The sequence below is a fragment of the Dermacentor silvarum genome, chromosome 1 (assembly GCF_013339745.2).
Source record: "Dermacentor silvarum isolate Dsil-2018 chromosome 1, BIME_Dsil_1.4, whole genome shotgun sequence".
Lineage (NCBI taxonomy): Eukaryota > Metazoa > Arthropoda > Arachnida > Ixodida > Ixodidae > Dermacentor > Dermacentor silvarum.
Window position 1 is genome coordinate 72,645,918 of NC_051154.1, and position 23,178 is coordinate 72,669,095.

Genomic DNA, 23,178 nt, shown 5'->3' on the forward strand with positions numbered 1-23,178 from the left:
CGTTGGACTAATCGGGCGGTAAACAAGGGTAGATTTTTCAACTCACTTCAACAGTAATGATAAAATTAAATAGAAACCAGTAGCGAGTTGCACTATGCTTTAACACACAAGCAAATTTGCCGATGAGTATTCCACAATTTATTTGCTCCCACTTTAATTCTTTACTCTAAAAATGCGTTTGAAATTGGTTTCATTTTTGTTTTTCCATTGAAATAATCACGCAAAAGGCAAAACAAAGCGGTACATCAATGACTCCTGAAGTCTAGATATTTTTGTGCATTAAAAAGATATTGTTAACGACTCAGCCTTTAGGCATGTCTTCTGCTATTAAAAATGTAACCACTCCTATTTTATTTATTTTACTTACAATTCCCTCACAGGCCCCAAATAGGACTAAAATGTGAGACAATACATAATAATTGTCCAAAAAAAAAAGGAATTATGAAAAAGAGCAAGAGCAAGGTATTATACAGGGGCTGAATGTAGTAGACGCAATGTAACAAGCAATATAGCTTCTACAGATTTTTTTTTTTGTCAGTGATTCCTCCTGTGGCAAGGTATATCCTATACGAAGGATACCTTACGTAACTGAATACAGTCTAGGGAATTGTTTTGTAGCGAGTCTCGCACCATACAAACAGTTCCCAATCTCTTCAACGATATTTGCAATACAAATATCTTGCTACGATCACCTGTACGAATCCGATGTATTAATAACCTTGACCAGAGTTTTTGCGGTGTCGCGAAGATGAAACGATTCCGGTAGAACGCATCTGAAGATGACTATCGCGGTTAATGCGATTAGCGTTCATGCAATGTATGGAGACACCGTGTTTCCGGAAGCATCTTTATTTAGAATCTGTATGGGTCGGTCTGAGATTTCAATTTTTGTCGGTTATATGCGACATACACAGTCTCCGTGCTTGGCCCGCTTTGCTATGACCTTCGCTCGCCGGGGTGGGCCATGAACATGATGGCAGGACGACGGCTGTATGCCGATGACAGCACGATTACGATAGAATGATGGTATGACGAAGGTGGTATGACGACAACGGGATGACGACGATAATAATAATAACAATATTAATATTAATAATAATTTTACTTCCATCGTAATATGATGGGGAAGGCAAGGAGAAAAAGCTAAAGAACAAGCTGGAATGACAACGAGGGCATCACTACAACTATGACTGTATGACGACGATGGAACGAACACGACCCCGAGTACATACGTAGTGGCTCAAGTTAGTAGACAACTTGGGTCACATGGTGTAAGAAGATAGATAGATAGATAGATAGATAGATAGATAGATAGATAGATAGATAGATAGATAGATAGATAGATAGATAGATAGATAGATAGATAGATAGATAGATAGATAGATAGATAGATAGATAGATAGATAGATAGATAGATAGATAGATAGATAGATAGATAGATAGATAGATAGATAGATAGATAGATAGATAGATAGATAGATAGATCGATCGATCGATCGATCGATAGATAGAGTGCTTAAAATAGGCAAAGAATGCTAATCGCGTTAAAAAGTGGAGCGTATACTGGGCGCGGTGATCCCCGAAGAGTGCCGCTAATGTACAGTATCTGTGCGGCGTATCGCTGCTGTATAATGGTGGCCTGCCTGCCCCTAGTTTCCCAGAAAGTGACTGGCACAAATAACCTAAAATTTTATTAGTAGTATTAGGGCTGCAGTGTTATAGCCTTCAGTTTTGCGAAGTTGCTAATAAATCTACCGGGCCCGACCCGACCCCGGCCCGGGCCTGAGTCAACGATTGGTTACCGTGCCGAGCCCACGCAGTGCTCTGCATGGTATACTATAGACTTGTCCGCATGGCTTCATAATGTCCGCATTGCTTTCTGCCTTCTTCAACAGGAGGAGGCAGAAATTTATGAATGAAAGACAGAGATGCGGGAGAATTTTCATGTACATTTTGAAGACAGAAGTAATTAGTGAGAATCCCTGCGTCAGCGTAAAGTCTGCGTAGCTTCCACACAGCATCGGAGTATGTTCGTTTTGCTTCAGGTTTTTACTACAGAACTGGTGGTGAGCAAGTTGTGGCATGTGATCTATGGTCTCGAAGGCAGCGCGAATTCACCATTGTATTCCGTAAATGACAACTTCAAATTTCTATTTTGTAGCAAATAAAGAAGCCAGCATTTGACATTTCGAGCAGTTTCCTTGTTGTATAGGAAAGAAGATGAGGATGGTGGCGCGGCGACACAAAATAAAGATGATGTTCAGGCATCGGATGCATCGTTCCTCTGTGTTCTAAATACAACATATTGGCGACGAGATTTCAACCCATGCAAGTGCAACAGTCCTGGTGATTTCTGCTGCATCACCACAATGAGCATTCCGGGATTGCAACCGCCACCGCCTTTTCTGCCTTCGCCTGGTCATCCGGCTGTCCCACGGGACCAGTGGAAGCAGACCTTTCAGACGTACGTGGTGGCTTCTGGCTTCCAGCCGAACGCCGAAAAGCTATCCTGCTCACATGTCTTGGTATGGAGGGGCAGCGGATCTTATCTACACTGAAGCCAGCGGACTTGCAGTCTGGCTCTGCTCTCGTTAGTAGTCCTTCCAGCACAGGTGACACCGGGTCGACGAATGACGCGTATGACTCTGCAATCGCCCTGCTTTCGGATCATTTCAAGCGTTCAGTCAACGTCATCGTGGCTCGACAATGGTTCAGTCGCCATGCTCAGCATGCAGGTGACACAGCGGAAGAATACGTCTCTGCTTTACAAATCCTCATTGCAGACTGTAATTTTGGAAGCCTCGCTGATGAGATGCTACGTGATCAGTTTGTCTCGAAAACGACGAATCATCATTTACGTGAGCGGTTACTTTTTGAGGGCTCATCACTGACGCTCTCACGAGCTATAACAATTGTTAATCAGTACGAAGAAGCCGTGAGTCATGCGAAGGAATTTTTCGACGATGCTTCAGTTCGTCACGTTAAAGCAGCGCAAAGCTCTTCTAGGTCTTCTGAACAACCAAATGAACGCACAACTTGTAATAAGTGCAAAGCCAAAGCATCGGAGCATCCCATACAAGGTGCCACGAACCTTCGAGCTTGCTATCGTTGTGGAGCGACTGATCATCTTGCAAACAGTCCTGCATGTAAGGCCCGCAAGCGCAGATGTCGTCGCTGCGATAGGATTGGCCACTTATATTTTATGTGTAGGTCGTCTGGATATTGAGCTAAAGTTCGGCAAGTTGATGACGACGACGACGCTAGCTCCCAGAGTAACGGAAAAACAGTTTGTGTTGTCAATGGAAACAAGCATGGCATTTACGCATCCGTCGCTGTGCGAAGGTCATCCTATCTCGTTTCTAGTTGATACGGGATCTTCTGTCACTATCCTGACTGAAGAACTCTATCACCAGTTTTTTGCAAGCACTTACCCTTTGAAACCTACCTCAGTGCAGCTTTTCGACTATTCCAAGTCAAAGATAAGAGTTCGAGGATGTTTTGTCGCTTCAGCTGCGTTCCAAGACAGAACTGCTTGTATTCTTCTGTATGTTGTATCTGAAGGCACCACTGTACTGGGCTTAGACGCCATTGCGGCACTACAGATGAATGTTGAAGGTAAATCGCTTCAGAGTCTTGCATTGGACTCCAGCACTCCTACATTGCAGCTGAGCTACGTTCAGAGTATGAACACCTCTTTGACAAACAGCTCGGACTTGCCAAAGGATTCAAACACAAAGTTAAGGTTCGTGATTCCGTTCCACCCATTGCCAGCAAGCTACGACGGCTGCCGTTTACCCTTCGTGAACAAGTGTCGGCTGATAAGGTTCGTGATTCCGTGCCACCCGTTGCCAGCAAGCTACGACGGCTGCCGTTTACCCTTCGTGAACAAGTGTCGGCTGAATTGCAGAAACTTGAAGCCCAAGACATAATCGAGCGCGTTGACGCCTCTCAGTGGGTTTCTCCTATAGTGGTTGTTCGCAAGAAGGATAGTTCAATACGAATGTGTGTTGATCTGCGAGAGCCCAATAAAGCTATAATTGTTGACAGCTTTCCACTACCACAGACAGACGAGTTGCTGCACAGCTTAGCTGGCGCCAAGCGATTCTCGAAACTGGATTTGGCGTCTGCCTACCATCAACTAGAGCTCGATCCTGAGAGTCGTGATCTGACTACCTTCATCACGCACGACGGGCTTTTTTTGTTTTAAGAGAGTATGTTTCGGCTTGGCTTCAGCCCCGTCAGCATTTCAAAAGATGATGCATCTCATACTGAAAGGGTGCAAAGGTGTACTTTTCTATATCGACGACATTATCGTATATGGTCGTTCTCAAGAAGACCATCTTTCAAATCTTCGCATCGTTTTGCAACGACTTTCTAAAGCGGGCCTGAAGCTCAACCAGAAGTGCGTTTTCGACGTCACGGAACTAACGTTTCTGGGACATGTTGTGAACGGCAAAGGACTCTTTCCACTAGCGTCATCTATCCAAGCGATGAAAGAAGCTCCGGCGCCTTCAAACATCAATGAACTTCGTTCCCTGCTTGGTCTGGCGGGATTTTATTCCAAGTTCTTTTCCCATTTTTCGGATGTTGTGGAACCTTTACGGGCATTGCTTCGAGGCAACGAGCCATTTGCTTGGACACCAGCTGCCGAAGAGAGTTTCGTCCGTTTGAAATCACTGCTGACAACTTGCAAGGTTCTACATTTCTTTGACCCGAACCTACCCGCCATCGTCACGACCGATGCCTCCGGGTATGGACTGGGCGCTGTGCTGCAACAAGATAACAAGGGAATTCTACAGACGGTTGCCTTTGCCTCCCGTACCTTGAGCCCACAAGAGAGGAAGTACTTTGCAGGCGAACGTGAAGCCTTAGCATGTGTTTGGGCCTGTGAACATTGGCACGTGTACCTTTGGGGTCGCCCCTTTGTCTTGCGAACCGACCACAGTGCTCTTCTCACCTTGCTGTCAACCAAAGGTGTTGGACATCGGCCATTGCGAATTTCACGTTGGTCAGCGCGACTTCTTTGTTACAACTACACCGTAGAGTACCGTAAGGGAAGCGATAATGTGGTGGCTGATGCGCTGTCTCGACTGCCTTTGCAAGGAGAAACCAATGAGGTTGCCGAAGATGAGTTTGTTTGCCTTCTTTCTCCGATGTTAACCATTGCTGAATTACAAGCGGAGAGTGCATCTGACAGTACAATCGCAAAAGTCATGGACTTTGTTTTGTCCTCTTGGCCGGATAAAAAATCTCTAGAAGCGGATCTTAGGCCATATTTTCATGTACGTGCAGAACTATCCATTGTACACGACTTGCTTTACCGTGGTGACAGGATCGTAGTTCCAGGTATCCTTACTCGTCGTTTGATGGAAGTCTCACACGAATCACATCCGGGGATCAGTCGTACGAAAAGCCGTTTGCGAGAGTTGTACTGGTGGCCTCGAATTGATAACCACGTAGAACAACTGGTTAAAACATGTGTTGTTTGCCAGTCATGTGACAAATCAGCACGGCCAACCGCAGTACCTATGCAACCAGTAGCTTTCCCTGACAACCCTTGGGAGAAGATTGCCATTGATATTATTGGCCCATTTGAGCAAGCTCCCATCAAATGCCGTTATGCAGTGACGCTTATTGGTTATCACAGCAAATGGCCAGAAGTTTTTTTTTTTTTCAAGACAAGTTTCTACGGCGACGGTCAAGAACTTTCTGCTACAAGTGTTTTCTCGTGAAGGCTACCCGAATGAAATAGTTTCAGACCACGGACCGCAGTTCAGCTCGGTTGAATTTGAAGAATTCCTTCAGGAACGTGGCATTCGCCATTGCTGTTTACCACCCGCAAGCAAACGGGCTTGTAGAAAGGTTCAACAGAGTCCTCAAATCTGTTGTCCAGATGGCAGTATACGAGCGGCGTGATATCCGTGTCGCCATGACAGACTATTTGGGGGTCTACCGCTGCACACCTCACGCCACAACGGGAGTTGCACCTGCCGTTTTGCTGCACGGACGACTGCCACGAACACGCTTAAGCATTGTTGGGTTACCGGATTCTTCATTTCACGAAAATCCAGCACAAGCGATGAAATGGCTGCGCCAACGTGTCAGACAAAACCAAGCATCTTCCAAACTTTACACAGACTGCCGTCGCGGAGCCCGGACAAGACACTTTGCCGTCGGCGACTACGTCCGCGTGAGAAAGTCGTCAGTTCCCGGGAAAATATCTTCGCGCTTTTCGAAACCGGAGCAGATTATTGAGCAACGAGGGCAGCGTGCACGTTAAAGAACCCCAAGTGGTCTAAATTTCCGGAGTCCCCCACTACGGCGTGCCTCATAATCAGAACTGGTTTTGGCACGTAAAACCCCATAATTTAATTTAATTTCATTTCTTCTGGATGACGGTCGAGTGTGGAACGCCTCCAAATTTCAAGCGATGCACCCAGAAGCTGCGGAGAAGTTCACAGGCAATCGACCTGGTATTCTAGAATGGACTTTACCACTACCTGACGAGTCTCTTCAAGGTAGTGCATTTCCTGCGAGTGAACAACATGCTGACTGTCCATCTACGTCACGGCAAGAAATAGCAGCACAAGCCAGCAGTGAGTCAAGTACTCAGCCGTCTTCACTGCAGGACAAAATGACCGGCCAACCCCCACGGAAGAGCGCACGAGTTAAAAGAACTCCGTTGAAGCTCAGGGACTATGCTTACGCAAGCACTAGTTCTTTTTTTTTTAACACGAAAGTGTTTTATGCCGGGGTCCACCAAGACTGACGTATTTCCGTCACGGAAATACGTCAGTGAAGACGTATTTGAAAATATGACGTGACGGAAATATGACGTATTTCCGTCACGGAAATACGTCATAGAACATAATACAAAGAAAGAAACCAGAAGAAAAAGTTCCACAAACATGCAAAATTTGGAAATCGAACCCACGACCTCTCGGTCCGCGACGATAGATCGCCGAGCGTTTAACCCATTGCGCCACAAACGCATTTGCAGAGAGCTACACAGACGCGCCTTATATATCTAACACTCCTCCGTGTACCCGCGCTCTTGCTCGGGGCGGTGCCGCCGCCTACGAGCAGAAAAGAGAAGTACTGCATTATGACACTAACGCGCACCGACAGTGAACGCTTCGGTGGTCTCAGCACTACGACGCCTCGATGCCAGCATTCGAAGGGACGCTGGCATCAAGAAGCACTACCAACGCCACCTAGGTGGCGTTCACCGTACTCAGCACAGCGGAGCGTGGCCTCCGCAATTAGCTCTGAAAATGTTTCTGAAGTTGATCGCGGAGGCTGCAATTACGACGCGCTGTACGCGCTGATTTGACTCGGTGACGATTCAGTTACGTGCTTTGTCTTGCGCGTTGTATTAGTGTGTCAGTTACGTGCTTCGTCTTTCGCGTTGTGCTAGCGTGTGCAGCGTAGTGCAGCTTCCATATGCACGACGGTTGCTCATGGTCATCGACGTTGGTAGTCGTGATGGAGGAGACGTGCCCCCAGGCGTCAGCGTGGGTGCATCAACGCCTAAGGGCGCTTTAGCCACAAAACACCAATAGACATTATATATCAATGTGCAATAAACATTACACTACTTCTGTGAAGACACGTTTCACTTTCGTGTTCTATACCGATTCCTATATAAGAGGGATCAACCACATTTTTTTTTTTTTGTCGACCGGGAAAATGTTGTATAGGAAGGAAGATGAGGATGGTGGCGCGGGGACACAAAATAGAGAAGATGATGTTCAGGCATCGGATGCATCCTTCCTCTGTGTTCTAAATACAACATTCCTGCCTTTTTAGAAGCAGGGGAACACATTGATGCTTCCGAACGATGAACAAGGACGGTTTGTGTTGAACCACGCCGATCTTTCTTGCGCATCTGCACGTGCGCGTAGTCTTGCACTGGCTAAGGGCTGACAAAGAAGTTAAAAGCACGCACACTGTGCCCCACGATTAACTTCTACAACTCGAAGTACTGGTATTGTACTCTGCTTGCCTAAGAACCAAGCGTGCGTTTAACCATGGCACGTAATAAAACCAGACTTTGCGCGCCGTTTACGCCGCGGTTACCGCTCACTGAGAAGGTGGCGGCGTTCATTAGCGACAGCACTGTTACGGCTGCAATAAGTGATACAACTGAACTCGTTGGTATCCCTCCTCGAGTTCATTGTCTTTCCCGCTCTCCGTGTTTTAGTTTATCTAGCTTTACTAACAAGTTGACCTAACGGCCGAACTGGGGGCGTCACCAGAAATGCTGATTCCACGGAGCCCCTGAAGCAACCTTTCGGCCGCGGCACACTACTGGCATGGCCAACTTCAGAAGTGCAAGCGTCTCTGCCGAGGTGGCCGTAGTTACCAGCGCATACCCATCGTCTATCCCCGTTCCCGCACACAACGCAACTCGTTAGTCCTAACAAACAACTAGTATAGGGTGCACCGATTGAAGAAGTAGTTATTCGAAGATTCGTGCAAATGTATATATTGAGCACCCGTTGTTGCCTTATATGCTTGAACCGTTCCGTGCCGAACCGCTAACCATTATTTGTTTTTTTTTTTCTTTTTTTTTTCTTTTTTTTTTAGTTCAGGTTCGGTTCGGGTTCAGGCACGTTCCAAAAATATCCGTACGGGTTCAGGTTCAGTTCCGCCCAATATTGCGGTTTGGTTCGGGTTCCGTTCGACACCCTGGTTTAATGGTAAGAATACTAGAGAGAAATAGCTTGACGCTATCTCCGTTGGATGCCACTATGGCGGGATAACTTAGCATATCAATGACGGGTAGTAAATGGACTTGTCTAAACTCGTTCCTTCTGGCTTGAAACCACCTTTTTGGAGACAAATTCGTCGTCCGAAATTCGCTTACTGCCAAGCTTTAGTATCATTTTTTTAAACAGAAAGCTTGGCTTAATGTTTAGCTAAACCGTGTTCGCGGACCGCAGGTGAATTCCAAAGACAACAACGGTGTGGTCCAAGGAAAGTGGAGCCCGCCGTACTCCAACGGCGTCCACCCTTACGCCTGGAGTTCGTCCTCCGCCATCATCAACCAATACATGGAGTTGGGAGGAAACACGGTACTCTACGGCCAGTGCTTCACCTTCGCTGCTATCCTCAACACCCGTAAGGCGACCACTGCACACACCTAGTTGACCATGTTGTAAACACCTCATATTTGGTTAACATAAGGATCAGTGTCGAAAGAAACGAGATTCCCTATATACCCCAGTTCCCGTGCTGCTGGTGACACTTCACCTCCACGTAATTATCATCAGATGCAGATCGCCGAAAGCATTATCTCCGTACGCACGTTTACCCTTAATTGCTAAACCAGAGTCACTCTGGCTCGACAAGCGGAACCACTGCATTCGCAATAAAAAAAATGGCCTGATAGGCGGTCAAGTTCTAGCCCTGGGTCCACACGAAAAGACATCGGCCGCTTTTGAAGAAATCGCCCGCTGATGTTGTGAAATTAACGCCCTGCCGCCACTGTTGAGCTAATGTGAAGCTCAACAAAGACGATCGTTTCTTTCTGCGGTAACATTCCCAGCAAGCTAGTCCTTTGAAAGTTTTGTTCAGTATGAACAAATATAACTAATGAAGCAGTGAAACTCGCGACGCTCTTGCGTGTTCGCTCTCTCGAGTCTCCGTCCAAGTCTTTTCATTATGCCTAAAGATTTAGGCACCACTTTCAGAAAGTGCCGAACCTGAACGCTCTTTAAGCAATTCCCCAACCTTTCATCACTGTGTTCTGATTTTTTTCTGAGAATTCGGTAGAGAAGCGCAAGGAATTCTTAAGCCAGGGACCCGTCCTTTGCGACTGCGCCGAGTTTGACGTCTGCATGGCGTACGTTTCAGTTCTCCGTGCCATGGGAATACCGTCCCGGGTCGTGACTAACTTCCCGTCAGTCCACACGGACAACGGCGGCCAGGTGCTCGACATAAGGTTCACGAACGATGGAGCGAAACCATACGTTGGCGGCAGCATTTGGTGAGTGCGGTGACTTTGCCTTTTCTTTTCTTTCTTTGGGAACCCTCCCGCACTTTCCTACCCTTGGCTGCTAGGTGCTGCTGCTGTCAAGACAAATAGCTCACGCTTTAAAAAAAGAAATTCAATGACGTGCCGCATGGCGGGATCGAACCCCTCCATCCCCCAGCACCAACCAGCACCCCGATGCTCCAGCCAGTGGGCCAGAATGGCACGTATACTTCCATCGTGCCAACGCCAACTATAGCTCTTAGCGATGATCGCCGCGTGAGTCGCACTGCGTAGCACGGGTGCCCAATAGCACATGCGCGGGTGCCGGTTTCCTTTACTATAAAGACCGCAGGAATTAAATAAACATTTCGATAGCATTTGATTGGCCGATTCACGAAAGCTTCGTTGTACATCAAAGATGCAAGACGTAAGTTTGATCTGCGTAATTTATTTCTTCGCACAGCCCCAGCTACCCTTGAAGTTGACTCTTCTTGATGCAATCTAAATGTCATAAAAGAAAGCGGTAGACGAGGAACAAAAAAGCTTTCCTTTCGCACGCGCTTGAATGCAGACCAGAAATCGACTTCGCTATTTACGCCTGACCTCAAGAAGCGTTCGCCCACAAGGTTGCTCTCCTGATTGCCTCGCGGCGGCCCGTGCACAAAGCGTCCGCAGCGCACGGTTGTACGATAAACGCGCCCGTGCGCCGCACGCCACGTGGCGTCATTTGCTCGCAGCTGCGGTACTTCGAGTACTGCGGTACTTGGAGCTAAAATGGCGCGGCGTGGAAATACTACATGCGGCTGATCTACTTCGCATTTGCATCCTTGCTCACTCATTAGTCGCTCCAGCTAACTTTTAAACGGCAGCTCGCTCGTCTACCTGCGCTCGCGCTCTGAACACATTTTCGCGGGAAGGAGTGCTTAGAGTGAACACGACCCGCGCGCGCCCAGCGTACTTTGACCGGACGCGAAAAGAAGCCGCGTTTCTCGTTCAGCACGTGAGCCGGCATATGCAGGAGTCGATCCGTCACATGCACGGGCGCGGAAACCTTTGGAACCTCTAAATCGCGCTTAGTGACCGCCCGCAGTCTCTCGCTTCACTCTGCTGCCAATCACCTTATGACCTTAACATTATCCAAGGTCCTCTTTCCCATGCACAATTGCAAGTGACTGCTACACTTATGGTTGCTAACTGCCAAATAGCTAATATTTTCTTGTTGCGCTATTCATGGAAACACGGAGACAGGGAAACACGGAAACAGGAAAACACTGACAAACGTTCGGTGTGCAAGCTTTGTAAGTTTGCGATCCGTTCGTTTGTCCACGTTTTCCTGTCTCCGTTTTTCCGTACATAGCTCAAGAACATATGAACAGCCACCAACTAGCCCCTTTCATCCCCCTTTTGCTAAATAACGGGAATGTTTCGCTTAACCTATCACCATTTTTCATTCATACAATTTAATGTTGTGGAGAATCCGGCGACATACTAGACTTTTTACCAGCATTTCCAATCCACAATAAATCAATCAATCGAACAATCGATCCGACCTGTACCGAACCACGATATCTGGAATAAAGCGGTAACGAACAATCTCATTCAAAATCAGAGGAGCGCTGTGCGCAGATATCCACCTCTGCCATGCAGCTGCGCATCGCGGGGCGTTTATCCCTCATCAACTCGGCAGCGCTGTCGCATGCACATACGACCACTTCTGTCGAGCGAAAGTCGGCTTAAAAAGAACTGCGCGAGCGGTCAGCTTCGGCACTCAATTAAGCCGACAGTGCGAGCAGTCATCAATGACAGCCTTCAGATGCGGCATGCAGGATAAATCTCGGTGACAATTACTGTTTACGTGCACTGAAAATTGCTATTGTTGCACTAAAAACTATCTATGCTTCTGTCAACATGCTTTCTTCTTATACTAGCTATAGGCGCAGCTTACTAGCTACGATGAGTGCTAGAGCCGTAGCTGCACCGCACGCGTTGGGTGCACCTTCATCTGTATACGCGTCGGGATGCTCTTTGCTCGCGCTGCTCCTGAACGGTCTTCGCAACTGGGCTGCCACGGTTGTCGAGCGACGGCGTGTCACGCCCTGCCGCCGCGGTTGACGCGGCAACCCTGAGCGCGCGTTGAACGCCATGCTAAAAGAAGAATCCGAGGCTTGTGGGTCCTCGACTGTGCTATGCTTAGAGAGACCCAGAGAAAGAAAAAATCCGCCTCCATTCCACCCTGTGAAAGTGGACGTACAGCGAAGCTGTTGCCGACGTTAGACAAGTATACCACCACCCCAACTGACCTTAGACGACGTTAGACAACCACAAACTGATGGTGTAATACTTCTCAATGGGCAGTGTTTGCCATAATGTCAGATTACGGTCGCAGCACACGTTGTGCAACAGATGCAACGGGCACAGCGCGCATGCATCAAGGACAGATACATTAGAGAGCTTTAGATTAGGGGTACGCAAGCGTTGGGGCCCCCTAGCTCTTGGGGCCGCGGTACTGCGCATGTGCAGAGGGGTCTGCACACGCGCAGTACCGCGTCAGAAAATTCGCAAAGTGCGACTTACAAGCTGCACGCCACATGATAGCTTTGGATTGTAATTCGAATACACGAGAAAACATAATTCTGTTACGCGGAAACTCAAAGACAAATTCTTTGCCAGCTCCCGTTTGAGGTCTGTGTGAGTGGCCGCGGCGGCTAGGTGACGGTACTGTTTATGGGTGAGCACAGAACGAGCCCACGAAAAATCCCGACCAACTAGAGGCTAACAGCTTCGCTGTACAATACCCTTGCGTGACCAGTCGAAAGCTGCAACATCAGCACGTATAATTGAAACTGCGTGCCAGTGCGGTTCCGATGAAAGCAAGAAATCGCCCTGGCACGGCACTAAGCAAACAGCAATACAGGAAGCCAAAATTGCACACTTTTGCGAATACAAGTGCAAAGGAAAGTTGCTCAGAGTACTAGAAATGAAACTCGGAACGAGATAAAGCTGAGCGATGTTAGTAAGGATTCATGGTTTGAAAACTTGGGCGTAGAAATAGGCAAATGAGAGAGGAAAAAAAAGACAACACAAACGCCGAGTGTCAACTGAAAGATCGCACAGTGGCGGAAAAAGAAGGAAGGTACAAGAAACTATATCTGCGCGTGCTCTGAGGAAGGCAGCAACAACCCTTCAATTATGGACACGCTACGAAATTTTTACAGGATATCACTTTATAAAAATTCACGCAGAAACTCCTCTGGGAGTTGTCTAAGTATGCGTAAGCACTGTGCCACTTGCTCATCTCCACGCAGCCCGGTGTCATTATCAATGTTGTAAAACTTGATCCGACCAGTATAAACGACAGCGCTGCGGCCACACGAACTGCTGCGGACAGCGACGCAAGGTGAATTGATGACGCAAGCAAACTGTACTGCAGGTGGCGGCGCGAGGTGCGCTGATGACGTTCCGATCGTTATAAGGCGTTATCGCTCTTTAGCGCCTTATCCATCCGCGTCGACCCATTATGAACCGTGATGAACCGTGATCAACCATACTCCGGCGGCGGCTGAGTATTGCGTGGCCGCACGGGCCCTATCTTGAAAGCGATTTGCGATGGGGACAGAGTGCGGCGAGTGCTGATAGCTTCGTTCGCGCTGTGTTATCGCCGCTTAGCTCGCGTTGAAGCAAGACGCACGGGGACGCAATCTGCAATGGGGACGCCGCTTAGTCGGCGTTAAAGCGAGAGGCAGCACGAAGGTGAATTCGCTCGCTGCTGCGGGCCCTATCTTGAAAGCGATCGTCTCAGGTGAAGGACGGACGGGTTTCCTCGTTGAGTATAAGCATAGAAATGGATTTAATAAATTTTACGCTCCATAGACAAGCCCCAGTGGTGATCAAAATGGAGCCCAGCTCACGTTGCGGGGGCATTGCGCTGATACATCGTTGGTTTCGCTGTGCTACTGGGGGAGGTCCCGGGCAATAGGGCATCAGGTCCAGAATGGTGCAACGATTCTACGTCAATGTCACACCTTGTGGCGCTTCGTCAGTGCGCGGTCCGTGGTGGCGCTCGGCCCGCGTTATCAACAAGATCAGCCGGCCGTGAACGGTGCATGATAAGTGTGGCATAGAATCGAGCGCAAGGAGTCGCTATATTATACCGGCCCATGATTCCAGGACAATGATTCAACTGGTTTCGGTTCGATGTCGGCGCACGGCAACACACGTTGTATGAGGATCGCGCACTTCCACGGGTGGCAAGGGCGATGCGAGCATCTACTCTGCTTCACAATAATGTGGTACCGGAGTGAAACACATGCCTGTTGTGTCGCTGAATATTTTAAAGCAGACGACGATGCTCTGTCACGGAGACACGCGAGGGGAGAAGGGATTCTTAAGTGGACAGGAAGAGAAAACTACAGCGCCGTAACTGCATGTCGCGCGAGGGCGTCTCAACAGCACTGCACAGGGGAGGGGTAAGTTGAATGAGACAACACGGAATTAGGGGAAACTGTTCTTTATTTACATTAAGTATATTAAGTAAATTTTCTTTAAAAAGGAACAAACCATGTATTTGTACGGCATCTAATACGTTGTTTTAGATCGATTTGTTTGTCGATGTTTTTCTTTTCGGGTTTATTTACTTGCAGCCCGTTGGGGCATCCTCACGTGCATGTTCGCGCGCAGCGAAGCATAGACGGAACGCGCGGAGTGTCGAATTCTGGTTACCGAACATTTTGCCCAACTTCCACAGCATTGCACGCGAAGTATCAAACGTAGTATAGTTACGGGCAACATCTTCGTATGCTACACACGCTCTCTTACGAAGAAGTAGGGAGTGGGATGCCTCTGGCTGACAACAGGACAGAGGCTCGTTTCTGAGGCCAGCCCCTTAGCTCTTCCTGCCAATGCACGCCCTTTCCCATTCTCATACTCTCTCTCTTTGGTGGTGTATTTTACGTCTTCTATTGTTTATTATAGGAACTACCACGTTTGGAATGAAGGGTGGATGAGAAGACCAGACCTCCCGGGTGGCTATGATGGTTGGCAAGTGCTCGACGGAACCCCTCAAGGCCTCAGTATGCGTAAGCATATGTCGCAGCATGTACAGTAATGAGACTGAAGAAGGCTATTATGAGCAGTTCCGTTATCCCGCCGCCTCAAATAATGCACACTGTGTTGCACTGTTGCGTATATGTTACGGTACGGAGGCGCAAAGGTGTGGAAATAGAGAGAACCATCATTAACGTGGCGTTTAATTTTTTTTTCAATTAAGCTGTTTTTGAGCTTAAATACCGTGACGTAATGTCAGTTCCAAGAGAGAGTGAGACAGGGAAGGAAGGAAAGGCTGGGAGATTATATAGACTTTCTCAGCTCCAAACTTCCACTCCAAATGTCGACGACTATTCATTGAGAGAGCCATTCCAACTTGCGCAATGAAATTTCGAAGGTATGTCGGATATACCAAGGCTAATTAGCGGGCAAATATAGAAGTGTAGGGGGTAATTAGATGCGTTGTTAGAAATTATCAAAGGTGCTATATGGGTTGGTCGACAAAGCGTCGTTTATATTTCTTGTTTGATAATACATCAAGGGAATTTAAAGGTACATTACGTGAGTGTCGTCAGCATATTTATAAACACTCGTTTGAGCAGTGAATTCATCTTTAGAGTCATTTCTGTAGGCAAACAGCGCAAGACTTGAAATGGAACTCGAGATGGCGCTCGCCTAAACGGATGCACGGAGGCGAGCGCCATCTGGTGGTGCTGCAAGGAACCCAGCCGCGCGAGCGCCCCGCATGCTCCGCTGTGATTGGTTGGCCTGTTCGGCAAGGAAACAGCCAGGCCAGCAGCCAGGGTCACGAAACTCAGCGAGGTTCGCAAACAAAAGCTTCGATTTTAATAGCACTCCTAACCATAACCGACACAGCAGACCCTAGATGGAATTCGAAGGCGGAACGAAAAGTCCAGGTAGTGCAGTCGGTTGTTTTGAAAACTTGATGTGTTCCAGACGCTACCTGTGAGATGTCTGCGGGCGTGAGGAGAACCTTGAACACTTTCTGTGTGACTGCCTTCGCTACAGTCAACAGAGACGATCACTCATGATAGATAGATAGATAGATAGATAGATAGATAGATAGATAGATAGATAGATAGATAGATAGATAGATAGATAGATAGATAGATAGATAGATAGATAGATAGATAGATAGATAGATAGATAGATAGATAGATAGATAGATAGATAGATAGATAGATAGATAGATAGATAGATAGATAGATAGATAGATATTCACACTGCAGTCTGTTGATTAATTAGCTAAAATTGGTTCATTGGTTTGGGTTTAGGCTACGCAGGTGGCACAACCATTGCTGTTTGTTCTTTCCGCATCAGAGTCGCAGCTGTTTGAGGTGGGTCCCTTCCCCGTGCGAGGTGTGCTCGACGACAAGATCGACATGCCTTTCGACGGCAACGTGGCACGTGCCGCCGTCAAGGCCACATATCGCTACTTCATCGCAGACATGAGTAACCCTTCCGGATGGCGCCTCGTCAAAGTGCAAGAAAACGAGTAAGACTTCCAGCTCAATCAGAATCTGGACCATCTTGCTCATACCTTTTCTTAGATACTTGACAAAGTTATTTCTCGGAATCTTGAGAATGACAGCCTACAAATGTCATGAAACAATACACCGACTATGCATGTCTTGTGTCTTAAATCTTCTCAGACTGAAATATTAAAAGGGCGAAACAATAACAGAAACCTGAAAATGTTGCAATTCTTTTGGTGCGGCTGTGCACATCCTCCAGGATCGGCCGACGCAAGAGGCCGCGTTTCTACCAGAAAGCTTGCCTTCGTACGTAGCGTTCGCCGCCAGCGTTTCCCGGTAAACATTACGGTTACATAAGTTGCAGTTGCCGGGAAGCGTGAGAAGCAGTCAGGAATCTTTGAATGCTATCGCGTCCCACTCTTAAGGGCGAGGCTTAAGCGTCCTCCAAGTTTAAGGTATACAGGGTTAGACGTTCCGGCTTCCACGTGGAAGCCGTAACGTGGAAGCCTTGTTCAACTGAACAAGGCTTTCGTGCGGAAGCCGGCTCGTCTAACCCCTTTGACAGCACCACTTTGGTCGGCGCGCTGTATTTCCTTTCCTTAGTATGCTTCTCAAAGAAACCCTTGTCGTCGTCATTAACCCGCCGTTCTCCGCTACGGTATTTATAAACCCCAGTGTTGCGTTAGGATTTTATACGCTATAAATCAATTAAAACTGAAATGAAATATGCTTGAGCGGTTCCCCGCTTAATGTTTGATAAACTTATTCCTTGGAAACCTCTATAAAACTCATTTTATTGCTCACAAAATCAGACAACTATCCGTCCTCCATCCTTTTAACTTTGTGCGTGCAGGTGCGGCAAGCTCATTGCCACCGAGGCCATGGGAACCGGGATGCTTGAAGATATCACTCACAACTACAAAAGGCGACGTAAGTAGGTCGACTCACTGACGTGTTCGATGTGTACAAACATGCAGACAAAGAGGATTCCACTATGGAGAAAATTTCACACAGAGACATATATATATATATATATATATATATATATATATATATATATATATATATATTAAAAGAAATGCAGGCACACGTAGAAAAAACAAAACATTAATTTAGACGTTTCGGCCGGGGTCCGGCCTTCATCAAGAGTGCTATTGCAAGCTCACAGAGCTCAATTTATATATTTTCTCTGTAACCAAAAAAAAAAATAAAAAAAAGAAGAAGAAAAGGTACCTGGTCTTTGACCACAGGCACGTGTACATTTAGTGACGTCATGCATCCCAACACGTACATTGACTCATGTCAAACTCAACGGAAGTAGGAGAGAGAGAGACATCAACGTGACTACAAACTTGCGCGTGCATACAGTTTCGGGAACAAAGAAAAAGAGTCGGTGCGTGATTTAGGACCACAAGCACGTGTACATTTAGTGACGTCATGCATACCAACATGTACATTGACTCATGTCAAACTTAACGGAAATAGGAGAGGGAGAGTGAAAGTACATGTTGGTATGAATGACGTCACTAAATGTACACGTGCTTGTGGTCATAAATCAGGTACCGACTCTCTTTCTTTGTTCCCGAAACTGTATGCACGCGCAAGTTTGTAATCACGTTGATGTCTCTCTCTCTCTTATTTCCGTTGAGTTTGACATGAGTCAATGTATAAATTGAACTCTGTGTGCTTGTAATCGCACTCTTGATGAAGGCCCGACCCCGGCCGAAACGTCGAAATTAAAATGTTTGTGATTTTCTACGTGCGCCTGCACTTCTTTTAATTTCTTAACACCGGATCCGAAGAAATACTTCCTTCATATATATATTGTCACGTGCAACAGAAGGCCTTCAGAGCAAGAAGTACTGCACCGGCAGAGACGAGTACTAGCCAGGAAGATGGCTGACCCCAAAAAAACGAAAAACCTCTTCTTCTTCTCTCCTTGCCTGAATACTGGCTCGCGCTCGCCGCAGCTCGTCGTGACCTGGTGGCATTTTCCCCCTGTGAAAAAAAAAGGGCATCGTCCCGATGCTAGCGCTAGTCGACGTAGGTAGAGGGAAAGAAAAAAAAGGGAATGAACCTAAAGTATGCACAAGTGGGGGGCGAGGGAGAGAAAAATAAAGTACGTCATAAAGTTGAGACGCTGTCACACTATCGCGCGAAATAAGGTTTGAGTCGGACAACGTGCACAATCTCCGAGTGGTGCCTTCGACGCTGGGGTGATATGGCACTATCCGGGAGAACCTCGTAGTTCACGTCACTAACGCGACGCAGCACTTTGTAGGGTCCAAAGTAGCGACTGAGCAGTTTCTCTGACAACCCCTGGCGGCGCACCGGCGTCCACACCCAAACTTGATCACCCGGGTGGTATTGCACTTGGCGATGGCGAAGATTGTAGCGGCGGGCATCTACACTCTGCTGTTGAGTGATGTGTAGGCGTGCCAATTGGCGAGCTTCTTCGGCGTACTGCGTAAATTGCTCAGCGTCAGGGGTGAGCGGCGCGTCGTAATCGTGTGGAAGCATCGCATCCAGCATGGTCTGAACCTTACGTCCATAGACAAGACGAAACGGCGTGAATCGCGTCGTCTCCTGGATGGCAGAGTTGTACGCAAATGTTACGTACGGTAGAACCTGATCCCACGTCTTGTGCTGTACATCGGCGTACATGGATAACATGTCGGCGATGGTTTTGTTCAATCGTTCCGTCAACCCGTTGGTCTGCGGATGATATGCAGTGGTCTTGCGATGGCTCGTGTAGCTTAGCTTGAATACGTCGTCAATCAGCTGGGCCGTGAAAGCTGTGCCTCTGTCAGTGATCACGTAAGACGGGGCTCCATGTCGAAGAACGATCTGGTCTATAAAGAACTGGGCAACATCGGCAGCCGTAGCGCGTTGTAGAGCCCTGGTCTCGGCGTATCTGGTTAAGTAGTCTGTGGCGACTACGATCCACTTGTTCCCGGCTGATGATAGTGGAAAAGGCCCGAGTAAATCCATTCCTATTTGATCGAATGGGGCCCTGGGTGGTGCGATTGGTTGCAGCAGCCCCGCGGGCTTCAGTGGCGGGGATTTGCGGCGTTGACATTCACGACAACTCTTGACGTAGCGCTTTACAGATGTAGAAAGTTTGGGCCAGTAGTACGCCTGTTTAACTCTGGCGAGAGTTCGTGAGTAGCCTAAGTGACCAGATGTGGGCTCGTCATGGCAGGCAAGAAGAATGTCGTCGCGCATGTCAGCAGGGATGACGAGAAGGTAGGGTTTGCCGTTGCTGTTCGAGTTTTTCTTATATAGGACACCACTTCGAAGGCAGAAGGACGAGAGACTGCGAGAAAGGCGTCGAGGTATGGGAGAGTTGCGTCCTTCGAGGTTTTCGATGATTGCGCGGATTTCGGCATCCTCGCGCTGTCGTGCAATCAAGTCCGTTGCGGTGAGGGCCCCAAGGAATCCGCTGTCATCCTCAGCGGCCGGATCACAAACATCGGTGGGTGCACGCGACAACGAATCCGCATCTTCGTGCTTGCGGCCTGATCTGTATACGATGGTCAGTTCGAATTCTTGCAGACGAAGGCTCCATCGTGCGAGTCGCCCAGCGGGGTCTCGTATATTGGTCAACCAGCACAATGAATGGTGGTCGGTCACTACTTTGAAGGGGCGACCGTAGAGGTAAGGCCGAAACTTCATGGTCGCCCATACCACTGCAAGGCACTCTTTTTCTGAGGTGGAATAGTTTGCTTCTGCGCGTGAAAGAGTACGGCTGGCGTAAGCTATCACGCGTTCTGTGCTCTCTTGGTGTTGGACCAGGATGGCGCCAAGACCCACGTTGCTGGCGTCGGTATGGACTTCAGTATCAGCGTCCTCGTCAAAGTGAGCAAGAACTGGTGGTGTCTGCAAACGCTCCCGCAGCTCGGTGAAAGCCGCGTCCTGCTCTTCAGTCCAGACAAATGGTACATCTTCTCGTGTGAGGCGAGTCAGAGGTTCGGCAATCCTAGAAAAATTGGCGATGAAGCGGCGATAGTATGCGCAGAGCCCTAGAAAGCGACGGACTGCTTTCTTGTCACGGGGAACAGGAAACGAGGCTACGGCGGTGGTCTTGTCAGGGTCAGGCCGAACGCCATCCGCGCTCACGACATGGCCGAGAAACTTAAGTTCTTTATAACCGAAGTGGCATTTCTCTGGCTTCAGCGTGAGGTTAGCGGCGCGGAGGGCGTCCAGCACAGTCTTCAGACGATTCAGGTGTTCTTCAAAGGTCGCCGAAAAGACGACGTCAAGATAAACGAGGCAAGTATGCCACTTCAAACCGGTGAGAACAGTGTCCATCATTCTCTGGAATGTCGCAGGTGCAGAACACAAGCCGAAAGGGAGCACTTTGAATTCATACAGGCCATCCGGTGTAACAAAGGCAGTTTTCTCGCGATCTCGTTCATCAACTTCAATCTGCCAGTATCCGCTTTTCAAGTCTATAGATGAAAAATACTTGGCGCGTCGCAGTCTGTCGAGTGAATCATCGATTCGGGGCAGTGGATAGACGTCTTTTTTAGTCACGTTGTTTAGCCGCCTGTAGTCAACGCAGAAATGTAGCGTTCCGTCCTTCTTCTTCACGAGGACGACCGGTGATGACCAGGGACTTTTGGAAGGCTGTATAACATCGTCCTGAAGCATCTCTTCGACTTGCGTATGTATCGCGTCCCGTTCTTTGGCCGAAACTCGGTAAGGCTGTTGTTTTATGGGCGAGACGTCGGTATACGTAATGATTCGGTGTTTCGTGATGGGCGTCTGACGCACCTTAGAGGACGAGGCGAAACATTCTTGGAATTGAAGCAGCAATTCATGCAGTGCTATTTGTTGTTCCTCCGGTAGAGTCGAATTAATGTCGACTTTGCCTAGTGATGCCGTCGCAGCCCCCGGTGTCGATTGGAGCGCATTGTCCAGTGATGCAGACGTAAAACATTCAGCAGTCTCTGTTATGGGGTAGGCGAAAGCGATGGCAGTGCGACGAAAAAGGTGACGGTGCTCATTACTAAAATTCGTCACAAGCAGCGTAGAACGTCCGTCACGAAGCGTGACGAGGCTGCGAGCGGCGCAGAGACCTAGTGTGAGCAAGAGCGACATGTTGCCTTCAGCGACTGCCTCACCATCACGTAACTTGTCACACACGACATCAACGAGGACACTCGAACGCGGGGGTAACGCGACGCTGTCGGCATAAACGCGAAACGTGCTGAGATGGCTGTCGTCGGTTTTGTCTGCTGCTCTTTCTGTCGAGAAGGTCCCGCAGGTCGATAATAGCGCCATATTCCCGTAGAAAGTCGATTCCCAGGATGATGTCTCTGGAACATTCGTGAAGTACAAGGCAACTGGAGAGAAACGTACGTCCACGAATGCCAACTCGGAGTATGCATATACCAAGTGGGGTGACTACATGTCCGCCGGCAGTACGAATTTGTGTTCCGTACCAAGGCGTAACTACTTTCTTCAGGTGTGTCGCTAGTTTTCGGCTCACGATCGAGTAATCAGCCCCTGTGTCCAATAACGCACTGACTTCATGGTGACCGTCGAGCACCACAGGTATATCCAAAGACAGTCGGCTTCCTAGTTCAGTTGTTGTCGTCGAATCACTGCTGGTATCTGGTCGCGTCGCTGGGAGGCCTTGCTCGCGTCGATTATCAGCGGCCTCGCCTCCGAAGGTCGCTGTCTTTAGTTTTCCCGTCTAGGGCTTGGCGAACGCCCCTGCGCCGCCACTGGGAAGCTCCGGGAATTTGGGGAAAATCGTCTCGGTGACGGTGACCGTGACTGCCGTCGCAAGGGCAGTGGCATGCGCTGTTGGGACAGGTATTCCTCAATGGCTCTTGGTCTTTCGCCGAATCTTGGCCTTGGAGAGTCGACGGCAAAATCCTGAAGTCCAAGGCGGCGATACGGGCATTCACGGTATACATGTCCGGCTTCGCCACAGTGATAGCACAGCGGTCGCCTGTCCGGTGTGCGCCAGACGTCCGATTTTCTTTGAAGTGGTTGGCGGTTCTCCAAGTGCTGGATCGGGTGCACTGATGGAAGTGTATCGTGAGGCGTGGGGCGCACGAAGCGCGGAGAAGCAGGAATATACCGGCTCGCAGCTTCCGCGTATGATGCGCGCCGAAGCTCTGTCGGCACAGGTGGTGTGACCTCCCTGGCAAGCGGGACTTGCAGAGCATGCTGCACCTCGTTCCTGATGAGGCTGGATATGGATCCCGCAGTAGGTTGAGGCGGGCAGTGGATTCTTTGCAGCTCGTCGCGTACCACTGATCGGATGAGGTCACAGAGGGAGTCGATGTTGATGCTACCTCCGGCAGCTCCGATCTGATCCATCGATGACGCGACGCTGATTTGCCGGTCGTACACTGCTGACCGCTGCTGAAGCACTTTTTCCATTGTCGTGGCTTCCGTTAAGAACTCGGCCACAGTCATCGGGGGACTCCGAACAAGGCCAGCGAAAAGCTGCTCCTTAACCCCTCGCATTAAGTGGCGGAGCTTCTTATCTTCTGCCATGTCCGGGTCAGCTCGACGAAAGAGGCGCGTCATGTCCTCAACGTACATCATCACACTTTCGTTGGGCATTTGGATGCGTGACTGAATGGCCCGCTCGGCGCGTTCACAGCGATCAGCATTGGCGTAACTTGCCCGCATATGACG

The 23,178-nt window shown here is 48.6% G+C and overlaps 1 protein-coding gene across 1 annotated transcript in view; it reads left to right on the plus strand.

Moving 5' to 3' along the window:
• LOC119465769 (hemocyte protein-glutamine gamma-glutamyltransferase-like) overlaps nucleotides 1-23,178 on the plus strand; it is a 48,865-nt gene that overhangs the window by 13,544 nt on the left and 12,143 nt on the right. The window contains exons 6-10 of the mRNA XM_037726230.2: nucleotides 8,946-9,123; nucleotides 9,859-9,991; nucleotides 14,951-15,054; nucleotides 16,364-16,538; nucleotides 17,372-17,448. Coding sequence (XP_037582158.1) covers nucleotides 8,946-9,123; nucleotides 9,859-9,991; nucleotides 14,951-15,054; nucleotides 16,364-16,538; nucleotides 17,372-17,448 — 667 coding nt within the window. The remainder of the gene's footprint in view (nucleotides 1-8,945; nucleotides 9,124-9,858; nucleotides 9,992-14,950; nucleotides 15,055-16,363; nucleotides 16,539-17,371; nucleotides 17,449-23,178) is intronic.